This window comes from Medicago truncatula, chromosome 3, assembly GCF_003473485.1.
Source record: "Medicago truncatula cultivar Jemalong A17 chromosome 3, MtrunA17r5.0-ANR, whole genome shotgun sequence".
NCBI lineage: Eukaryota > Viridiplantae > Streptophyta > Magnoliopsida > Fabales > Fabaceae > Medicago > Medicago truncatula.
In genome coordinates this window covers 56,537,949-56,561,294 of record NC_053044.1, presented here as the reverse complement: position 1 = coordinate 56,561,294, position 23,346 = coordinate 56,537,949, and the positions used below count along the sequence as shown (strand labels likewise).

General features: G+C 34.9%; 4 protein-coding genes across 4 annotated transcripts; 3 read left to right on the top strand and 1 right to left on the bottom strand.

Moving 5' to 3' along the window:
* Positions 1-3,050: 3,050 nt before the first annotated feature.
* On the top strand, positions 3,051-4,757 carry LOC120579642 (uncharacterized). Its single transcript, XM_039832184.1, has 3 exons — positions 3,051-3,361; positions 3,450-3,540; positions 3,612-4,757. The coding sequence occupies exons 1-3, from the start codon at positions 3,054-3,056 to the stop codon at positions 4,698-4,700; spliced, it is 1,488 nt and encodes a 495-aa protein (XP_039688118.1). The 5' UTR covers positions 3,051-3,053; the 3' UTR covers positions 4,701-4,757.
* A 3,048-nt stretch (positions 4,758-7,805) lies between these two features.
* LOC11442507 (FACT complex subunit SSRP1) lies at positions 7,806-11,226 on the bottom strand. The gene is made up of 4 exons (XM_003603716.4): positions 10,832-11,226; positions 10,598-10,729; positions 10,439-10,509; positions 7,806-8,333 (listed from the first exon to the last, which is right to left on the bottom strand). Exons 1-4 carry the CDS (start codon positions 11,093-11,095, stop codon positions 8,009-8,011), a joined length of 792 nt encoding a protein of 263 aa, XP_003603764.2. The 5' UTR covers positions 11,096-11,226; the 3' UTR covers positions 7,806-8,008.
* Positions 11,227-14,086: 2,860 nt separating this feature from the next.
* On the top strand, positions 14,087-17,060 carry LOC11432127 (ER lumen protein-retaining receptor erd-2.2). Its single transcript, XM_003603714.4, has 6 exons — positions 14,087-14,443; positions 15,451-15,650; positions 16,101-16,241; positions 16,385-16,465; positions 16,566-16,690; positions 16,775-17,060. Exons 1-6 carry the CDS (start codon positions 14,221-14,223, stop codon positions 16,821-16,823), a joined length of 819 nt encoding a protein of 272 aa, XP_003603762.2. The 5' UTR covers positions 14,087-14,220; the 3' UTR covers positions 16,824-17,060.
* Positions 17,061-19,184: 2,124 nt separating this feature from the next.
* LOC11437115 (arginine decarboxylase) lies at positions 19,185-19,645 on the top strand (the record flags this gene model as incomplete). Its single annotated transcript, XM_024779093.2, has 1 exon — positions 19,185-19,645. A coding segment is annotated over one exon (417 nt), but the record flags the coding sequence as incomplete, so codon positions are not given.
* Between the last annotated feature and the right edge of the window lie 3,701 nt (positions 19,646-23,346).

The window sequence follows — 23,346 nt, the reverse complement described above, 5'->3', positions numbered from 1 at the left end:
TTAATTGATTCATGTCTGTCGGAGACCATGCAGACAGATATTCCCTTTGTGACGTGCCTTCTTAGATTTTTCAAAAAAAAACTCCAGCCCTCCTTTGTCTCACCTTCGACAAGCGCAAAGGCGATTGGAATCGTTTTGTTGTTTCCATCTTGTGCTACCGCAAGCAACAATGTTCCTTTGTACTTGCCATACAACCACGTCCCGTCGACATGGACAACTGGTTTGCAATACTTAAACCCATTGATGCATGGATAGAAGGCCCAAAATAGACGATGAAATTGTGTCTCTCCATTCTCGCCAATCTGCGTTTTTAAATCGAAGACGGTCCCTGGCATTGTCTCCTTCATCACATTCAACCATTGCGGAAGATCCTTATATGATTCCTCCCATTTCCCGTAAATAGATTCGATGGCAGCGTTCTTTGCTAACCACGCCTTTCGATACGTGGTTGTGTAGTTAAACTTTTCTTTAATGTGCGCAATGATCAATTTTGGCGTTACCGAGGCATCCGCATGCACAAGTGTTTTGATGCTTTGGCTTATAAGCTTATAGTTGAGCTTGCGATGATCCTGCGACATTAAAGTCGAAGTGCAATTGTGTGGACCCATCATGGTCCCAATCTTCCATTTGCCTGTCTTTTTTCTAAAGGAAGCTCTCAACTTAAATTGACAAGTCTCGAGGGTACATTGAATGACATATCTTGTTGGATCTGAGTGTATAACATCGTAATCCAGCGATCGTCGAATGTGGAAAGACTTGATTGCATGCAAACAATCTTCTTTGTTGTGAAATGTCATTCCTTCTTGAATAGCCCCATCGACAGGAACATTCGTATTCCAGTGATCGTCGGTAGTCAGAGCATCATATGCATCAACGTCAACGTTACGCATATGCAACGGGGGACAGTAAGCGGCTCTGATCGGCACTGCCTCTAGCGGTGGTTGTGGTTGTGTACCAGCCATAATGTTCCTCCAAATATTTTCTTCTTCATTTCTGTTTTCATGTTCGTCTTCTTCATCCGCATCATGCTCAAGTGCCTCGTCTTCTTCACTTTCACTTTGACTACTAGATTCTTCTTCTTGATCTTGAATGGTGTCTGGGATGTCTTCAAACTGACGAGTGAAAAGATCTTCAAGGCGGGTTTGTGTTTGTGGTTGCGTTTGCGGTGGTGGTTGTGAAGATGATGGTTCAAATTCATATTGTGTTTGTGAAAACGGTTGGGTGTACGGTAATTGTTGTGATGAAGAAGGGGGATCAAACTCATATTGTGTTTGTGAGAGTAGCTGGGTGTATGGTAATTGTTGTGATGAAGATGGGTGTTCAAACTCATATTGTGTTTGTGAAAACAATTGAGATGTTTGACGCGGTTGTGGTGTTTGATGATGTTGTGAAATCTCCCGATTTTCAATAATAACTGATAACTCAATGGAACCAACCGCATTAAAATATTTGTGAGTGGCAAACATATCTGCAATGTCATCGTTGTCGTATATTTCGGTGTCATTATACTGGATATGACCTTGAACGAAGGCTTGTGGTGCTCGATATATAATTTTAGATATCACCTGAGATTCAGTGAGATGTAGCTTCTGCTCTATTCTTTTTTTCAAATGATCAATGTTGCTTTTGATGCTAACATAAAAACATTTTCTTTGCTCACTTTCAAAAAATGAACCAAATTGATTTCTTGAAACTTTTCCATTGTAGTGAACAATGAAAAATATATTCTCTGGTGTGGGTGCCATTGTTGTTATCTTTCTTGAATAATTTTGCTTGTTTCTAAGTGTTAAGAAGAGCCCATAATATAGAGGAATGCATGGATGCCAACTGATATGACATGCCACGTGTCAGCTTTTAACTGGGCCAAGCCATTCCCGCCATTTGGACTGGCGGGACCAAGACAAAAGCCTGCACGCGCTACAGTAAAAATCAGGTCTGCAGGCGCGTGAACAGTGAAAAGCAGACGCGTGAACAGCGCAAAGCAGGCGCGTGGCAGGGCAAAGCAGGCGCGTGACTGTACGAAGCAGGCGCGTGACAGGCTTTTCTGGCGTAACAGGACACGTGTTGCGATTTCACAGGCCAGGACTGGTCATTCCCGCCGTATGGACTGGCGGTAATGAAAGGGAATCCGGTTTCCTGCAGAAACCTGCTGAAAAGACCATTCTACAAGCTAAAAACGATAAATGCATCAGTGAAATGAAAAGACGATACTGAATTATTGCTGAAAGTTGTTGTGGACATAAATTCACAAGATGAAAATTTTCATCTATAAAATCAGTGTTCTAGTTTCACATTACTACACACCAATTTTAAAATTCCTCTAAAAAAAAAACCAGTGTAAAGCTTTCTTCTATAAAATCAGTGTTCTAACCTTTCTTTCCTTTTCAAAAAAACCATACCGTAAAGCTTTTCTTACCTTCTAATTTAAAGATGGGAGACATACTTTATTTAGGCAACAAACATAGATCTCGTCATATTTCAGAAACTATTAATGTAAGTTTATATTATTTTATTTTAATTGAAACTTAATTATATTAATATTATTTATGTTTAATTATTTATGTATATCAATTCTATTAAGAGTATGTATGTATAATTAGTAACACTCAATTATTAACAATATTGATATTTTGTAGAACGAAGACCAACATTATCTTCGAGTTCGATGTCATCGTAAGATTTCTCCGGCGCCCCCAACCATTGAAGATAGCTTAAGGTCAGCCGGCTTGTGGGACTTTACTAATTTAAACAAATATAACGTTGATAATCGTTTAATAGTCGCGTTATGTGAAAGATGGAGGCCGGAGACCCACACATTTCTTTTTCCATCGGGCGAGTGTACAATAACGTTGGAAGACGTTCATATGCTCCTTGGTTTAAAGGTTAACGGTGAACCGATAACCGGTAAAACAGAAGTCGGGTGGGAGATTGTTGAACCTATATTAGGAAGTAAGCCATTAAACACTCGCCATGACGGGAAGAGTATAAGATTATCATGGCTTCAAGAATATATCAACGGTGTTGGTATAACAGGTCCCCCGACGACTCTACATATGTTTAGAGCCTATGTCTTATACTTGATAGGCTCTCGAATAATGCCTAATAATAGTGGTAATCTTGTACATTTATCGTTTTTGCAATTGTTGGATAAATCACCTGAGGAGGTTGGACAGTATAGTTGGGGTTCAGCTTGTTTGGCCACGCTATATAGATCCTTGTGTGACGGTGCAATATATGGCAATACCGAAATGCCTGGGTGCACAATTCTCTTGCAAGCATGGGCGTGGTCAAGAATGTCATGCTTAGCTCCCGTGCCAAGGATACCACCGCAAGCTCATGCACAACTTCCGTTGGCAAATATGTAAGTAAAATAAATGTTATTTTTTTTATTAATTTTTACATAAATTTATCCAGACTTTACTAATTATAACATTTTCAAAATTAACTAGATGGCTAGAACATGGTAATAAATTCGTGGAAAATCCTCGGCATAATCTTGTATGTACGCGTTTAAAAATCGACACCATGACATATGATCAGGTATTACACTTTCTTTTAGTCATTGCTTTTTAGTCAACAATTGAAGACTAATATTCATTCTTTTTAAACAGTTCTCCTGGAGGCCTTATGTCAACTTCAATTACAGCAACGAAGAAGAAAGCCAGATATGGTCTGCAAACACATATCTCATCTGTTTTCAGATTGTCGAGAGACATCAGACAGACAGAGTAAGGCTTCAATTTGGCTTACCGCAACACCCACCTTCCTTACCAGAAAATTTGAAAGATTTCCACAAAATTAATTTGTCAAAAGATAGAATTAAAGGCTCGTGGGGAGATAAGCATCATCGTCAAGTCCAAAATTGGAACCAACGTCATCAATTAGCACTTCACGGCGTTCGGTATAACCATGAGGTTTATCCAAATCGTCAATATTTTGCATGGTATTGGGAATTTTTCGGAGATCATCTGTGGCTTTCTAGAGAAGTATTATTGTCAAACCCAAGGCAAGCATGTGCATCAATTTTACCAGGATTGCCGCGTGACTATCCTGCAGTCCAACAAACTTATACGGTGCCAGATGAAAATATGTGGTCAAATACACCTCCACCCTATAACCAATTCATGACACCTCCACCCACTAACTTTGACCAAACCTTTAACCCATCCACCAACTACAACTACAACCAAACTTACCAATCACCGCCACAACCCACAAACCAAATCTTACATAACACCCCAATCCCATATCCAACCTATTCTCAACAAAGTCATCATGGAGAAAGCTCTCGAACATCAAACTATTCATTTGATGACTACAATCCAACTCAATACACCACACAAACCGGTTATCCAGACCAATCACAATACTCCTCGTTCAACCTACCAACCCCTCCACACTTTGTCAACTATCCCCAAACAAGCTATGCACCTCAATGGCCAAATTCACAAACAAATCCCATAGAAAATCTGGCAGCAGGGTTTAATGACGATGACTTCGTTAATGAAATCTGGACCAATTCAGCTTCACAAATGCAAAATGAAGTCGCTATGGAAACTAACGATGATGCTGAAATTCTTGACGAGGATGTGGAAGAGGAAGAGGAAGAGGAAGCGGAAGAGCAACACCAACGACCCGTACGGAACAAAAAAGATAAATTATGTGCTACGGGAGGTCATAGTTTACATTGGCGTAATTGATTTCCGCGGAGAAAGTAGTTTTTTTATTAAATATTTATCATTATTATTATTATTATTATTTATCATTATTATTTAATTGTAAAATAGAAAAAACGAAAAAAATAATAAAATAATCAGTCCCGCCAGATGAAACGGCGGGAACGGAAAAAAAAATAAAAAAAAAAAGCAACGCCAGCCTGACGCGACGGCTGTCAGATCCGGCGGCCAGTCCCGCCATTTCAGATGGCGGGAACGCGCTAGAAGACAAAAAAAAAAAAAAAAAATTCAAAAGTGGGTCATTTCGGTATTTTTTTTCAAGGGGGTCATATCTGGATTTTTTTTGGCAAAAAGGGTTAGAAAAAAAAAAAATTCGGATTGTGCAGGACAGCATTTTTTATTTAATTTTTATCTTTACTCATCGCATCAAACATGATTGGTTGTGATGTACAACAAAAACCTAATCTTTTACATCCGGTTGTTCATTTATCAATATTTTCTTATAGCAGAGTTTAATATGATATTAATCATGCAATAACCAATTGCAGACCTTTTTTAATGGCCAAAGAAAAAAAGTCAAGTGTTATGTTGTTAGTATTTCCTTCTATGTGAAAGGGTCGAATTTAGCACCTGATTTTTTATGGTTTAATGATACGAACTATTAAATTGCAACCCAAAAAAATATGGTTTAATGGAAATTTTTTTTTTTCTGCCCTTATTTAATTCCAAAAATACAAAAATGCCCTAGTTTTGAAAAAAATTGCATAAATGCCCTACTTTTCAGAATTTACTGATACCTTGCAACCCCCACTTGCGGGGTACCTTAAAAAAATTTTAAAAATTAACTACCCCGCAAGTGGGACTTGCGGCCTCCTTTTTTTTTTTTTTTTTTTTTTTTAAATTAAATAACTATAACTACACGCCTATATTTTTTTTTTTTTTTTTTAAAAAATTAATAGATTGCCACCCCCACTTGCGGGGTAGGCTTAATTTTTTTTTTAAATTTTTTTAATACCCCGCAAGTGGGGCTTGCGGGTTTGTTTTTTGTTTTTTTTTTTTAATTTTATTAATAATAATAATAATAATAATAATAGTAATTATTATTAATAATAATAATAATAATAATATTAATAATAATAATAATATTAATCACTAGACATCCTATAAATAAAATAAAGACTAAATTTCTACTGATGTCTAATATTAATGCAATCTTTGCGGGAATGACCAGTCATCCTACAAATACCGCATCTTCTCTCAGTTTCCACATCGTCCATCTCGGTCCCGCAAGTGAGGGTTGCAAGGTATCAGTAAATTCTGAAAAGTAGGGCATTTATGCAATTTTTTTTAAAACTAGGGCATTTTTGTATTTTTGGAATTAAATAAGGGCAGAAAAAAAAAAATTCGGTTTAATGATACGAACTATTAAATTGCAAACAAAAAAAAAAATCTTCAGCACTAAGAACATTAGTTTGATTAAAAAAAAAAACATTAGTTAAACTGAATTAAAAAATAGCATCAGAGTCATGGAAGTATTAGGATAAACATCGCTCGCAAATACACGAGCTTCTCCTTATCACAAAATAACTCTCATCACTTGCTACTTGCTTAAAATAAAAAAATCATCCACCTGTAATATATAAAAAAATGCAAAATAATACCAACAAAAAAAAACCAGAGTTTTATAAGATATAAAACTTAAGTACTAAAAAAAAGCATCAGAGTCATGGAAGTACTATACTATAAGATAAACACCGCTCGCAAATACACGAGCTTCTTGTCATCGCAAAATAAACTCTCATCATCTGCTATTTCCTTAGCATTAATGATAAAAAAAATCATCCACTTGTAGGATAAAAAAAAAAGAAAATAAAAAAAATGATGATCATAATTAAAATCAATAGAATAAGATAGTTATCATCGATCGAGATGCAGAAATAGAAGGCAAACGCAACACAGATGAAAACAGAACGTGCGGCACAAAGTGACAAGTGAGAGGCATTCGTTTAGGTTTTATAATGGACTTAAGGCAAACCCTAAGCTTGCACTTACAAATACGGCATTTGGGCTTCCACTGCTTTGGGTCAGTAAAATAAGTCCGGTAATCGCTATTCTCCTATCTATTTTTGCTCATTCCTGCCAAATAGCTGAACGTGACTTTTTTTTTTTTTTGAAAGAAGCCGAACGTAACTTAACTCACTTAAAAGTTTGTTTGATCACACATGTATTTGAGCATACTACTTAGACGCACACAAACAAAATATATAATTTTGTTTTTTCAATGGATACAAAATATAATCTAGAAAAATTGACATTACATTTTTTTTTTAGCCAAATTATTTTCTTTTTGTATGATTTTACCTGGATCAGATCTATGTCCCCTAGTCTCTATACTTTTTTTTTTTATATTTTTTTTTAATATATTTTACTTTTTTCTTAAAAAAATTTTGTGTATGATAATGTTCAAATGTGAGCATTTCGTAAAAAATGTCTATCCATAGTGCAAGTATTTACTTTATGATTTTCTTTTTCGCAACAAACATTTATCAAAATAAAACTCAAAATTCAATGAAAGTTCATCAATAGTCAACTCAATTTCACTTCCAATCAACTTTTAAGCGTGTAAAATCTGATGAGGTCGTAACTTTTAAAAATACCTATTGAGCAACCATCAAATCCATCTTGACAACTACAGAAAATTTATTATAGATAAGCCAATAATATAGAGAAATGATATTTGTAAAACCATTTTATAATAATTTTTTAACAACTTTCTCTCTCATACATACTCACATTATATTCTTATTGACTCACTTCTTTTTTCTCTCTTTAGTGTTTTGGACCAATAGAAAGAGAGCACCTGATAGTTGTCATCAAAGTTGTCACACATGGTTGTACAAATATCACTCCTCAATAATATAAGTTACTTTGGTTTCTTTAACCCATACAATTCATTAAAAAAAAACAAAAAAATCGATTGCAGTTGAAATAAGCCAGAAGCCACTGGGGAAAAAGCATAAATTTGGATTAAATTCATAAAATTTTACAACAGATTAATCTTTCTGCCACATGCAATTTATGTTATTATTTTTAAAAAAATTCCAACATTTTTAACTATTAGGATTCCTCTCCAAAAAAAAATTAGGGTGGATTGTTTGCATAATTGACAAATTAAGGTCTACAGCAGGCTACACAAGCACACAACTGAAAACTAAACTCTGAACATGCAATCTTCTTCAAAGTTTACATCATGTCCTCATGCGCCCCTTACAAGTTTTGTGTCAGCAACAACAAATGCCAGGAGAAAAAACATACAAAATAATATATCATAGTTAAGCCACTTTTCTCTTCTTTTTTGTTGCTGAACCAACGTCAAAATCAGAGTCATAATCCTCAGAGCTTGAACTTTCAGATTTGCGCTTCTTGGTTGGCTTCAATGTGGAGTTTGTCTGCTTTGATGTGGAGTTTGTTGGCTTCTTTTTAATGGAAGAATTTGGGGTAGCTGGGCTTTCTTTCTTAACTGTAACAGATTTGGTGCTTTTCTTCACAGCAGTTACAGACTTAACAGGAGAAGTGACCTGCTGCAGAGCTTTCTTTTGCTTCTTCTCAAATACTTTCTTTGCCACCTCTTTAGGAAGTAAGCCTGATTCCATCAACCTGCAGTTGCAATCAGTAACACAACCAAACAATCTTCTACGCTCTATTAACTTAATGAAAGTACTTCTATTGCTTGAAAATAAGTTACACAACATATCTTTCTAGTCAGTTTTGATCGGGGATAATACACATTTCATTACATTCTTTTAGATATTTGGTCGGATAGCTTTTACTCCTTCTACCAGACAAGATAAGAAGAAAAAGCGGGAAAGGAAATTTCAATCTGCAGCAGGTTGACTTGTTTAAATAAGGGTTTAAGCCATTAGAGTATAATATGAGCATTCAACAATACGATGCCAGTAACTGGGTTACGACACAACTTTTTACTTTGTCAAGTGTTCTATGATCCATGTACAGCACTAGCAATTTAAAATGATACAAGGGGATGGAATAACAGGGGAAGAGAGACGAGAAAAGAGGCGCCTTGGGGTAAAGGGTCATGGAAAAAAAAAACAGAAAAAGTTGGATATTTTTAAGTTTGGATGTTACTGACTTAGTGTGAGCGTCGAACAAAAATGTTACCCCAAAATCAATTAACAAAGCTCAAGACTTTTTACCTATACTTGTCTTATGTTTCAATTTGTCCCACGACTGTTTCTAAATCTAAATAGAACAATTAATGTAGTCCTTCATAGTTAACAAATCAAACACTTGTTAGGTAATTGCAACTGCAAGGAACGTCTTATACATACACTGAATCAATAACTCAGACAAGAGAACAAAAGATGATAAACCTAAAATAACTCTGACCTAAGACAAGAAAACAACAAAATAACCGTTAATCCAAAGGATATAAACAATTTAACAAAATATCAGATACAAAGAGTGATGTCAGATCTAGGGCTTTGATCATGAAAACTGCAAATCAAATATAGACAGTAAGGAACAAGCGAACACATGCGTAAGGCCTGATAGTGGTGGCATGCAATTTACAACCACTAGGAACTACAGGGCCGGTGTATGTTTATCTATGAGTTGGAGTGCTGGTGAATACATATCCCCAAAAGAAAAGTAAAAAAAAGCTCAAATGTCTTCCGTAACAGCATGATTAAACCTTGTATAGTTTTGTTTTCAGGTCCATCTCAACCAACATTTGAGAGAATTTAGAGAAACACAAGGGGGGGAAAAATCACTTCTGTCCTTAAATTGGTTTCTGGTTTTACCTAAATACAAGTAATTACTCATGTACCCTATGAAGAAAATAATAGCATGTGTAACATTCACTTTAGCACACACAATTCAATATATTTCCAGAGGCCTAGGCCAAGGTTGGTGTTATAAAAGAAAAGTACTCTGAGTCCAAGGCTCCCATACAAACATAAAGGGTTTTATTAAATCAAATGCAATGTTACACATGACACATTAAGAGCATTCTGTTATTTGTACAAAGTGCATTTGAATGGAAAGGGTCTGACAGTTGGCCTTTATTGTATATCAGCAAAACCAATTCTACACCGTACAGGGAATTAAGCTCGCTGATAAGATGAGGCCCTAAGGTATTTGGAGGTTTGAAATTTCTCTACAGTCCAAACAAGTGTCGTGGAACCAAAATTTTAAAATAGAAACATGTTAATTGTCTTCCATTCACAGTTGGCATGTCATTCATCTCTACTCTCACCTCCTAGTCGAATTCAGAACTAATCTATACATAGTGTTGCTCAGTCTCTTCTGAGTGGTATAGCGTGTTTTTCATGCTCACATAAAAATTCACATTCATGGTGATAGTGTTCTTGCAAGGGAGCCAAAGTCTAGTAATCAAACTTACTCCATCTTCTAATATTGTTAAAGTCCTATTTGGATAAACATCTTAATTAAGCACTTATGGTATACGTGCTATAAGCACTTATCAATTAAGTACTTATTTATACACTATTTCTATACCTAAAGATAAAATAAAGTCAAACTTTTTCGTAAGCTATAAGCTACAATCATAAACTACATTTAGAGCTTATGGAAATAAGCTAAAAACAGTTACCAAACAGTCTCAAAAGTCACAAGTGCTTATGTGCTTAAATAAATCAATCAAAACCGACCCTAAATATGATGAATTGCAATTAGCAAATGAGAAACAGAAACATAAGCAGAATAGGCCGTTGAGAATTCACCAGATTTGTGCCATTTCGCTAGTGGGAATTTGTTCATGTAAAGTCTCGTAGAAAACCCTAGAAGGATCTCTCTGAAAAAACATGAAAAAGATTACTTGCAAACATAAGAATGAAATCAAAAATAAAAATAAAGAGAAGAAAGTGCATTGTTATGCAAACCTCTTCAGGTGGATCACGTTTTTGTCCAGGTAAATCATAAACCTTCTTTACTTTCTTAACCTTTGTTTCTGTAACAACAACCTCTTCCTCTTTCTTTACCTTCTTCTTTTTCTTCACTTCTTCCTTCACAACCTAACACAACACAATACTATAAAAAACCGAACATACATTTCTAAAATAGAACAATAAAAAAATAAAAAAATAAAACTAGGTCTGAGAATTTCGATTATGTACCTTGGTTTTGGAGATCTTTTTGGCGATAGGTTTGTCATCGTCGTCTTCGTCGGAATCATCATCATCGTCCTTGAGTTCCTTCTTAACTTTGGAGCGAGAAGCTGAAGTGGCACGAGAAATGGGTTCTGTTTCTTCTTTGAGTAATTTCTTGAGTTTTGAACCCTTAGAAAGAGGTTTAGTGTTGGAGTTTTTGGGTTTTTTCAAACTAGAAATCTTGTCGTTGTCGTCTTGTTTTTTCACGGGTTTCGAATCTTCAGAAGGCATTTTTGTGAACAATCGATTCTAAGGTTCAATGTGGAAGGTGAAGATGAACAAGGTTTGGGTGATTCTCTCTACCTTCTTCGGAATCGCTATGTCTTTTTTTTCTCTCTCGTTTTCGGGACTCTGGGGTTTTGAATACCAAAACTCTGCGTTTTGGGTAATTCGCACGCAGATAATTGGGCTGGGCCTTAAATAAGGCGCACTCTTAAAGAGTTTCTTTTCCCACCCTCCAAGTTTTTCAGACACTCTATTTTGGAGGGTTTTTGAACTTTTTTACATTTTTCGAATTATATAATCCAAAATACTTAGTGTGTGTGAGAAGCTTGGAGTATGAAAAAAGAAAATCTTAAAAAATTGTCCCTTATATAAAAGAAAAAACCAAACTACCATCCTCATAAAAAAATAGTCATTTTCTAAGAGTGTGTTTGGATGAGGGAATGTTTCGAGGGAATGTAATGTTTTAAGGGAATTCAAATACTTTGGGGTGAATTCCATTGTTTGGATAATAATTTGAAGTATTTTCAAAATGATGAAAATTTATGAAGTATTTTGTTCAAGTTAAATTTAGAGAATTTCAAATGACACCTAAAAGCTAAGAATTTCAAATTTCTTCATTGTTGTTATTTTTCATATTTTGCATTTTGGTCCTCAAAATTTCCAAAAATTTCAAATTGGTCCCTCAAATTTTTCAAAAATTATAATTTGACCCCTAATTTCAATTTTCAGATTTGGCCCAAAAAAAATTAAAATTTATAAAGTTGCCCAAAAATGATGACAATGAATTTTTTTTATTACTTCATCCAAACAAAAGAATTGAGAAATGAAAGTAATTTAATTGAATCATTTAAATTGCCTTAAATTCTAAATTCCTTAAAAAAATTCAATTACCTCGTCCAAAGTACTCTAAGTGTTTTTAAAAAAATGTACTTGTACCCAATAAGAATGTACATGTGTTATTGGCAAAATTTTGAATTTGACAAATGGAGCTGAAGTCAATGTAAAAATCAATATTTTTGGTAAGGTTGTAAATTGATATTTAGGAGTCTTTTTAACCGATAACAATACAAATTCAACAAAGAAAAAGCCGACATAAACAAAAATCAAACTTATGTTAAGCCGCAAAACATATCAACACCCTTTTTAACCGATTTCATCCTTAAAATTTGAAGTCTTTTTTAGAGACTTTTACAACAAATATCCAGACCTGTAAATCTACATATTAACTTGTCCGGACTTCCTCAATCACCTTGATTCAAATAATATACTTGGACGATTCTAGTGAATGCCACATATGACGACCGTTGCTTACAATTAAGGTGTCCGCAAAGTAGCAAACTAAAAGTAACAAATAATTGGACAGAATAGTAGCATAATAAAAATACTACCACCATTACAAAGCTTAATACGAAAGCTACCTGTGAATATATTCTTCCAAGCGTCCTTTGAACTTAGGCTGCGTTCCTCTTTTGGTATCAATCCAATTCCAAAACATTCAAAGAAAAGCTGGTAGTATATTGGAGATGGAATAACTGCACCTCATGCACCCACCTTAAACTTTAACACTTTATACCAAAGTGAACAGAAATTAATCACAATGTCACAAAAATTCTCTCTAAATGTCAATAAATTTGCGGTGTAGTACAATTCCACTTTCTTTCTCATGTATTATATAAATTATAGGAAATTAACAAGCTAGTAGCATAGAGCATTGGAGGAAAAAAAAATGGCGTGGCCTTTGAAGTCGCCTCCTTTGCAACTAGTATCTATAGTTGGGATTGTGATGTTTTTGCTATTTGTTCCATCTTATATAAACTTCAAACAAACAGTGCACAAAGCCAACATCAGTTTCCACTTCTTTCTCTTGATTTTGCCACTCCTGTTGATTTTTATTGCATACTTCATCTCCAAATGCGGGCCACGGTTTGTAATTCCGGTGGATTTCTTTGGTCGACGGTTAATACAATCACGCGCACAAACAGAAGGAGGAGGATCGTCACCTTGGGGCGTTGCGGCGCTGGTGGTGTTGCTTTTGGTTTTGGCTTCCAAAATCTCCAGCTTCAGGTCTATGTGGTCGCCACTCATTTGGAGACCCCATTAGTTGATGTATCATATCATTTGTAAGTCATAACATCTATGAAATAGAAATTTGTCACCTATCTTACGCATCTGGGCTCGGCCAATTATGTGCAATTTCACATACAATAATCAAATAACTGTTGGTTATGTTATCATCATGGTTCCTAATTGTAATTAGGACTGCTAAAACTTTGCGAATTTTGTTGATGTGGATCCAATAAGGATTCATCATATAAGGATTTTTGACCTAAGTGTAAATTTCTTGAATTGAGATAGAAAATGAAAGAAAATTTAAGAAAATTGACCAAATAGGAATAGAAAGAAAACATACAAATGGAATTAGATGAGAAGTGGGAAGAACGATCGCCACATTCAAGATGAACGATAAGATCGAATCGCGGATCCGCCACAAGAATAAGATGCTCTTGATAAGGATCTAGATTCGATTCATCCAACAACCTAGAAGAGCAATTCTAACTCTCTGTTCAATCAAAGATTGAAATATCAAATTGTATTAACCTCCCAAAAAATGATAACATGATTGTTATTTATACCTACTCATTGGCCATCACCTATAAGGCCCAATAAAGAACTAGAAAAAACAAGGAGCATTATACAAATCCAAATTAAAAACAATCTAAGTTTTAAAACTAAACAATTTATTATTACAAGCAATATTCACTGAAGAAAGATTCCTTAAAAAAAAAAAAAAGATGGCATATTGGTCGTCGTCACCTTAGATAAATTTACCGTGTATTTCTAAAGCTGTAATTAAGTTATTTTATTAGCGTAATAATCGATAATGTACTTGAAAATAATTTGGAATTTCCTCCATTTTCAGCTGACGAAATTAGAATGGGACAAAACAAGTTTGTAGTAATTGGGACGGTGGCGGAACAGAGGTTAGTTGAGCAACCCACCCGTCACGCAACTAATAAACATTCAGTTCTAACTTTAACTCCTATATGACGTGTCACGCGAACAAAACATTATAATTGAAACCAACCCAGAAGAGAAGAGAATAGATTCACAAACAAACAAGGAAGAAAACAATGAAGGCTACGAAAAGCCCGATCCACGCCGTGACCAAATGGCTTCGCCGGCAACCGCCGAAGATGAAGTTGTTTCTGGCGATTCTTTCGGGCATTGCAGCTTTGGTTTTTCTTAGAATGATCGTTCACGACCACGACAATCTCTTCGTAGCTGCTGAGTTTGTGCATGCATTAGGAGTTGCCCTCCTCATTTACAAGCTTGCTCAAGAAAAAACATGTGCCGGTAAATACGTTTCAACAACATTCCTTTTTGAAATTTACCATAAAAATATTCAGATTATCATTATGTTAAGTTGTGCTTGTTGTGTAGTGCCGAATAATCATGTTTGTAACACTTTTTAGTTTTATAAGATTGACATTCTATTTTTGTTTGTCTAATACCATGCAATCACCTAATTTGTTGTTGAAATCGGCATCATGTTTTTTGCGGTTTTGTTTCTACAATTGCAGATTTTATATTTTCTTAATTTATTAATTATTACAAGTGTTGTTAACCCATTTGAATTTGAATTGGCCTAGTCGCGTTCACTTATAATCTTTGAGTGTGCTTCTCTCAATGTTTCAAGTTCGATTTTTCTTGGTCCCAATTTTGGCTAGGGACGGTGGGATTGGACCCCGTTGGATTGGTTTGTTCTTGAGTCGGATACCGAGTTTTAAAAAATAATTAATTATTATGAGGTTGGAAATTAAATAGTCCCACAAGTGTAAGAGTAAGATTAAGATAAACAATTGGTTGAACTTTTGGACTAAGAGCCTCCACACTTAAAAACAAACCAGTCCACTATGTTCCCACACTTTAATTGGGTATGTGCAATAATCCGACAATTAAATGCCCAACTAAAGTATTTTTTATTTTTGAATTAGATAACTTATTCCCCAATATAAGCAAATTGGTCCAAGAAAGTTTTTTGACAAAAATAAACGATATTCATTCATTCAAATTGGTCCAAGAAAGTTGATGTGTTTGATTTAAATTTTGGACCATATAGATCAACTTTTTTTTGACCAATTTTTGCTTATATATTGAGACATGCATGGAAGTAGAGGACAACTAGTTTGATATGATGTCTATTGTGTTATACGATATATCATAGTGATTTTAGCAATAATCTGGCCTTTGTTTTCCAGCATATAAAGAAAAGAAATGAGAAGAAGAAGATAATCAATCTTCTATATGTTTATCTAAAATAATAACAGGCTTTTTCTCTGTGTGTTAATAAATCTTCGCAGGACTCTCGCTTAAATCACAGGAACTCACAGCTATATTTCTAGCAGTTAGACTATACTGCAGTTTTGTCATGGAATACGATATACACACCTTACTCGATACTGCAACATTGGGGACGACCCTCTGGGTTATTTATATGATACGCTTCAAACTGAAATCCAGTTATATGGATGCTAAGGACAACCTTGCAATATACTATGTGGTAAATCCTATGTCTTCTATATAAAGTATGCAGTCTCTCTTGTCTTAGCTATAATCTGCTTACTCAGCTGTCCTGCTAAGCATCTCACAATTCTCTCGTCGACTTTATCCGATAATTTATTGGAAAATAAACTTTCATTAAGAAATTTATATTTGTTAAAGTTTGGTTTGCACTTGTGTCAAATGAGGTTTCCAGTTAAAGTGCATTTTGTAGTACTTATTAGTCACTCCTCCTGTATTCTCCCACATAAAAGGAATATTATTTCAATGTTTACTGACGAATTGTGTTTATTGATGAATTGCGTTTTTATATCTCAATATGAAAGTACTTTTGTTGGAAGCATTTTATTTTTGATGCACTATTCTTGGTGAAAAGGACATGCATGCAAGTGAAGTGAGGATAAATTGCTGTGAGTATGGAGTATGTTAATTTCCTTATACCAAAATGCAGGTGATACCTTGTGCTGTACTGTCTTTGCTTATTCACCCAACAACCCGGCATCATTATGCTAACAGGATTCTCTGGGCTTTTTGTGTTTATCTTGAAGCTGTGTCGGTTCTACCTCAGTTGCGGGTCATGCAGAACACTAAGGTCTCCTAGAAATATATTTCAGCTCATTGCTTTTTCTTTACTATCTTTTAATCGTCCGAGACAGTGTTTATGATTACTTCGTCCTTTTTGTCAGTTAGTCTTTCCGAGTAGACTTGTAGTTAACTCTGAAATTCAACTTTCAGATTGTTGAACCATTCACAGCACACTATGTTTTTGCCCTTGGAGTTGCAAGGTTCTTGAGTTGTGCACATTGGGTTCTGCAGGTTTGTTGGGATTTTAACTTCTAAGATGTTTTTATCCCCCAGTTCTGAAAGTATTTTAAATTATTTTATCATAATATCTTGTGATTGTTATCCTGCTTAGGTATTAGATACTCGTGGACGTCTATTAACTGCTTTGGGTTATGGATTGTGGCCTTCTATGGTACTTCTATCAGAAATTGTCCAAACTTCAATCCTGGCAGATTTCTGCTACTACTACATCAAGAGGTGGATTAAACATTGTCATAACATGCAACATAACTCTTGATATGCTCTTGTAAACTATCTGACTCTTTTTCCCTTTGGTTGCAGCCTTGTTGGGGGACAACTTGTTCTTAGGCTTCCTTCGGGAGTGGTGTGATTTTAACTTTCATTTTCAGTTCCTTCAAGTTGGATTCTCTTTTGCATTATAGTGCAGAAATCGGGACACCTTTAGAAGTTAGATGTGTTATCTATCAGGGTCATCAATGTTGACAGAGGTCAGAATGTAATATATGTAACTCGGACATTTAATGTTATGTTCTCATATTTCTTTTCTCTGAAATCACGGTTAGCCCTCGATTTTGATTTGAACGGCCTAAATTATATCTATTATTAATATTAGATAAATTCTAGTCTCTAAATCTATACCCGATCTCCTTGTATGTTATATTGGCTTTAATCTGGAACTTGAACACGCCAGACCCAAAGCTTGTATGCTGATTTTATTCACTTCCTGCAATAGGGGAACTTGTGATATTGCTTCCTTTCAAGTTCTGTCATTGGGTATCAACAAAATTGGAACCTTCATATTGGAAAGCCCAGAGGGGGAATTAGACGCAATCTACCGACCGGTTGGATATCTGCATTTTCCAATCCGTTTTTTTTCCATTTGTTACCTGCTCCACTCCCAAGTTCCAATTGCATCCCATGAATAGAGTGTAAAAACTTGGTATTTTGTAGTGACGAGTCTTTTACAAAGTTGTATTGTGGTGATGCAATTTGCATGTGGGGTTTTCAAGTGGTTAAGAAATCCATGCCTCATGCTAGAGTTTCTGAGCCTGAATTATGTTATGGTTGTGATTATGTTGCGTTTTACACTTCTTTTTCACTTGCAAGGGAATCGTTGGCATTTCAGCCACTCGTTCATTTTTGCACATAACACTGCAATGCCATGGAAGGTTGAGTAAACACATCCATTAAGCCTCCATTACCATCACATTCACAGTACAAGGTTGGTCCTGGGAAGATCATTCTCAGCATAGTTTTAGGAACAGTCACTGGACTAATTGGTTCTGTAATCTTTCACATTGGTGGTTCGTTGTGCTGTTCAGTATCTATTCTTCCCAAAAATTGCCTCAAAGACACTGCAAACAGCTTTAACAAACGAAAACCATTTGCTTGGTTCGAATCCAACCCGGATACTACAAAACAAAACTATTCTGGAAAATGGTCTCAAAAGGCTAATACCCTTTGGGAGCAATTCACCAGCGTATAAGAGAAAACCAAAACCAGTGAAGAGGCAAATACAGATGGAACTGAACTTCTTGGTATTATGAAAGGTCTTCAATATTTTCATTTCACTTGTGTGCCTCAGATTTTGCACTTATGTCAAAATTTTGTTTCTTTTCCTCTTTGTGCTTTTAAATTTTTTTCACTCTTCACACAGTTACCAAGAATTGCAGTGTAAGTTCTCAGTCTATAATTGCCTTTTTCGAGTTTTCTATTCATGCTTCTTATCAATATGACGAAGGAAATCCAAGTTTTTGCTTGTACCTTTGTTCCAGTCCCTCTGAATATTGCTCAAATCATCAAAAGCATGTATAGATTGATATACCTATCGGTTGTAGGACACATCTATCGAGCTTATGAATTCTTGTTTGGATGAGTTGGATGATGTATTTTGCAAAATTAAGAAAATGGTGTATTGTAAGTACAAGTCAGATGATAGATTGAACTCATAGGCATTTTCGTTTTTAGCCATTTTCCTTTTTAAGAAAATCCTCACGCAATCCTAATAATAATGTACACTTCAGCAATACAACTCAACTATGTTGGCATAGTTGGCACCCCATGTCTCACAATAAAATCATTTGCACCACAATTAAAAAAAAGAGGATACAACTTAAGGGGACTAGGCGAAATCCCAACAAAGAAATCATAAGAACCTAAAATAAGGCAAAGATGAACTTTTATAAAAAATAAAAAAAACTCTTTAGAAAATAAATGTGAAAAGACGGAAACAATTGGCCCAACCATTCCTTAGCCTCCAAGGAACCAAAAGGACATTGTAGAAAGATTCCGCAACTAACTTAGAATCACATTCTAACAAAACAAAACTCCAATTCCTGTCCCTTATCCATCTTAAATCCCTCATCCCCGCAACAAGCTCATCATATTCATACAAAGAAGATTGAATACCAAAATAAGAGTAAAAGATGTATTAAATTAAGGCTAAAATATGCTTTTAGTCCCTGCAAATATAGAGAGTGTAAGTTTTGGTCCCTGGTAAAAAAAAAATTTGTTTTTCATCCTCGCAAAATTTTTTGTTTTTTAAAAAAGTCCCTGGGCCCATTGAAGCAGCCATCTGTCACTATGATGTCGACGTGGCACACGCTGACTGTGCATAAGTAGCCATGTGGCATCTGATGTGGCTTTTATCAATTAAAAAACAAATTTTAAAATTTCAAAAATCATTTTCAGTATTTAAAAATAAATAACTTTATTTTAAATTGAATTAAAAAAAGACATAAAAGAGAAAGGGGGAAAATCTGAAACTCCCAAATTGCGTCCTCTCTTCTCATCTCTCCTAAATGGGTTTGTTGTTCCTTCGAAGTGTAATCAGGACAAGTTTTTTGTAGAGGATATTGTTGAATTTGGTTGGCAGTTTAGGTTGGGGTTGGAAGCTGGATCGAAGCCTGAATTGCTTTTGGCTTTGAGCTGTTTGTGTAAAGGTAACAGAGAAGCTTTTCTGGTTTGTAATGGATTCAAAGACAATTTGGTTGGGAGGAAGCTTGCTTTGAACGGTGTTATTGCTCTTGAGCAAGAGGAAGAGCTTAATATGGTGGTTGAGATTAGCAACAAGCTTTATATTCGTCTTGAATTGCTTGCTGATGGTGTTGGGGAAGCTGCACAAATTTATCTATTGCTTATGGGTTAGAAGAGTATGTTGCAGAGCTATTGTTCATGCTGTGTAGTTTTTTTACGAAAAATAAAATAAAATAATTGAATCTAAAGCAAAAGAAAAATGTTGTTGTTGTCCTGCACCTGCTTTTTTCTCTCTTGAATCTTGATTCCTTTCGAGTTTCAATCCCACAAAGCAAATGTTGCTGTTGTTCATTCAGATTTGCTCTATACCGATTAATTTTCGAAATTTAATTACATTTCAATTAAATTAAAGCTTTTTATGTATTTTAAATTTCAGAAAATCAATTTTCAAAATTAAAAAACCCTTTTTCTAATTTTAAAAATTGTAATTGCCACGTCAGATGTCATATGGCCTCTTATGCACAGTCAGCATGCGCCACGTCGGCATCAGTGTGACAGATGGCTGCTTCAATGGGTCTAGGGACTTTTTTAAAAAACAAAAAATTATGCGAGGATGAAAAACAAAATTTTTTTTTACCAGGGACTAAAACCCAAACTCGCTATATTTGCAGGGACCAAAAACATATTTTAGCCTTAAATTAATATAAATAACATTTATGTGCTATTATGTATTAACCCACTGTCTAGACTCTTATACGATTACAAACGTAACATATTACTTTTATACACCGTCTTTTAAAAGAACAGAAATGTTGTGTCATGAAAAACATCACAAATGCATTCCGAGTGAAATGACAAGTTTAAAGTCAATCATATTAATTAATTCAATAACCATCCGTGTATGGTTAGCCATGCTCTTTATTGGCTACTTTCATTTCGTGAACTTCTTTTCGAGGGACTTTTGTGAACTTTATTAACGTAAGATAAGATATTGTATTTTTCTTTTAAAATTACAATTTGACGGGGTTTCTTTAATTCAACTAGGTTGAGTTTACATATGTTCATTCTAGGAAGGAGACTCATCAACGAGACCTGAGCTAGGTCCCAATTCAAACTCAACATTATCATGCTTAGAAATATGGATTTATCCTTCCATAAAAAGTGTGCGTTGTTATCTCTCGCTCACATCATTCAAACTCTGATTTCAACGTTGAAGTGTCTATAATGATTTGTTCTTCATCAATTTATTAGAGTTAGACTTTGTCGTAATTCCAAACGTTGAAGAGTGTTATAAACAATACACGCTCTTTTTAACACACTTTATAACACACAATTTTTTATTAGATAAAATCAATCTAAATCTCACACTTTAGAAATGGTTTTCATATGATGATATCCACATAGATTTCGCTCAATAAAATAGAGTTTTAAAAAGATAATGTTACTAGCATTCCGTTTTATCTAGCCACCATTAAGATCCACTTAGGATAAAATTTGTTCTCATGTAAAACCTTTTCTTTGTAATAAATCTAATACTACAAGTTAATTACCACTTAATACTAATTATCCCAATAAAAGTAAACTCTTATTATGAACAAACTTTACTTATTATATATCGGGCATTTCATTACTCCTTATGGTGATCATCTCTATACTATTCCATATGTCCACTATGGTTTGTGTTGGAACACTAGTTAAATCTAGTGAGAAAATTGGATAAGAAAAACACGATGTAAGAACTAGTGTGAGTGTGTGACTTAAAAATGTCCCACATTGGTGAGCCACACCAACTAGAAAGTGTTTATATAAGGGTACAGTGACCTCCAAGGGTGTGCCCTTGGGGTACCCACTTTTGTGAACAGGTGAACGCTTACAAAAATATATATATCACGCGCGACAACGCCGTCGTCCGACCGAACCGGGCCGGGCCGGGCTTGGGTCGTGGGTGGAAAATAATATATATTTTTTTGTCACTTGAAAATGTTAAAAAAGCGCTACGCGTAACAAATGAAATTTTCGGATATATCCAATTAAAAAACAAAAACGCGTTTACTTAAGGATTAAGCAGACTTAATCCCCAAGTCTCTCGTTTTTGTTACGAACTCCTCCTTTAAAAGGAGAGCTCGCCCCCCCTCATTCTTTACACCGAATTCCACAGTCGATGATTCATGTGCGATTCTTCTCTTCTCCCTTCGACTTGTGTTAACGAGTCGTTCTTCTGCTTCTACTCCTTTCTGTCCCTTTCGGTTTCGAATAGAGCGGCTACGTACCGTATTGAATAGTTTTAATCAAACGATTAAACTATATTTCGAGGTGCATATCTACGAGCGATTGTATACTGTGCAGTATATAATCGTAACAGTGATCTGGCCTGTTTTATCCTAGAGACGGCGTGGTTGTTAGTCTACCTTGCACAACTTGAGTAGTGCCGCGAAACGTCTTAAAGAGAGCGACCTGATCGTGACTCAACCCGGTAATTCCTTTGGCAGTACTAATTTCAAAAATAACAGTTTGTCTACATTGTTATTGAACAAAAGATAATTTGATGTTACCATATTACAGCTATGGTGCAAAGACATATACAGCTGGCAGAATTGGCTTCTTAACCACTTTTCCTATTTTTATGTTTACTATGCTAGCTGATTTATCTTCATGCATCACAAATTCATTGCATGATCCAAATTTATCCATCACAATCTCCCAAAGCCTAAGTTGGCGGCAGGCCACTTAGCAAAAATGTTGGTTCTTATAGTAAATAATTCAGCACTTGTAGTTTTCCATGTATTCAAAAAACACAACTTTTCCTTTTATTCATCCACTATTTCATTCTCCCCAATAATGCAATCTAATCCCAATCCTACAAAACGTTTCTCCTTGAGTGTTCAATGTTCATAACTCCATAAGATCAAATTGTATTAGGTAATGCTACGTTTAGCTCCTAAGTATACACACACACACACACACACACACACACACACATGTATATAATTGTTCACTCGTTTAACTCCATAATGCATCGAGTGCTTAAAATTGCGTAGCATGTTCACTAGCTTCATAGCCACCAAAAGAAATTGTTCACTTGCTTAATTTGCAACGGTTTTGGTAAATAAATATGCTTAATGTCATCCTTAAAAATGATTACTTACAATATTATTGTGATAAAAATTAAGCATTAATTTAGTTGGTAAGAAATAAGAGAAAAGAGCATAACATGAATGAAAATGCAAACGTCTTCCTATGTTTGTTCTGCGAAGGAAAGGAAAATACGAGCTATTGGATCATGATCCCGTTGTCTACATTCATAATGTGAATACGTGACCACACTCATTTGATCTGATTGTACACACAAAGAAAAGAGTTAGTGTAAATTATTATCATTTGTTGAATAATAAGAGTATAAGAAGACTACCAAGTATCCATCATTTCTTATCATTTATTATTATTTTATTTTTGGTGCAGCATTTCTTATCTTATTTATCATATATATTGACATTAGTTTCGGTATAATATATTTAATTGACGTATTTAATAGCATGTTTATGCCATTTTATAAATATATAATTTTCTATCAATCAGTACGTCAATTTCTATTTTACACTATACAAACTTAAGAATAAATCTTTCCCTAATCCTTTTTTAAGAATAATAATCTTATTATTAATTATATTTTTCTCAGCAATTCAATTTTTATAACAAGTTATTTGTTATAAGGGTCTGCCTTATATATCCTAAACATATAGGATACTGGTCAGGTTTGGTGGGGGTAAAAATATAATTAAAGGATAAAGACTCACGAGGTTATTATGATTTAACAAGAAGGAAATCATACACAACTGCACTTTGGGATGAATATGTTGTTGTGGGCAAGTGTGAGTTATATGTTCCATATCGGATAAAAGAGTAAAGGTTGAACACCT

What these genes read in the sequence shown, in the direction of transcription:
- LOC120579642 (XM_039832184.1), top strand. Translation starts at nt 3,054, where the DNA reads ATGTTTAGAGCCTATGTCTTATACTTGATAGGCTCTCGAATAATGCCT. An exon ending in CAACTTCCGTTGGCAAATAT is followed by an intron (nt 3,362 to 3,449) that starts GTAAGTAAAATA and finishes AAAATTAACTAG; the next exon opens with ATGGCTAGAACATGGTAATA. An exon ending in ACACCATGACATATGATCAG is followed by an intron (nt 3,541 to 3,611) that starts GTATTACACTTT and finishes CTTTTTAAACAG; the next exon opens with TTCTCCTGGAGGCCTTATGT.
- LOC11442507 (XM_003603716.4), bottom strand. Translation starts at nt 11,095, where the DNA reads ATGCCTTCTGAAGATTCGAAACCCGTGAAAAAACAAGACGACAACGAC. An exon ending in AAAAGATCTCCAAAACCAAG is followed by an intron (nt 10,730 to 10,831) that starts GTACATAATCGA and finishes GTGTTGTGTTAG; the next exon opens with GTTGTGAAGGAAGAAGTGAA. An exon ending in AGCGAAATGGCACAAATCTG is followed by an intron (nt 8,334 to 10,438) that starts GTGAATTCTCAA and finishes TTGCAACTGCAG; the next exon opens with GTTGATGGAATCAGGCTTAC.
- LOC11432127 (XM_003603714.4), top strand. Translation starts at nt 14,221, where the DNA reads ATGAAGGCTACGAAAAGCCCGATCCACGCCGTGACCAAATGGCTTCGC. An exon ending in TCAAGAAAAAACATGTGCCG is followed by an intron (nt 14,444 to 15,450) that starts GTAAATACGTTT and finishes AAATCTTCGCAG; the next exon opens with GACTCTCGCTTAAATCACAG. An exon ending in ACCTTGCAATATACTATGTG is followed by an intron (nt 15,651 to 16,100) that starts GTAAATCCTATG and finishes ACCAAAATGCAG; the next exon opens with GTGATACCTTGTGCTGTACT.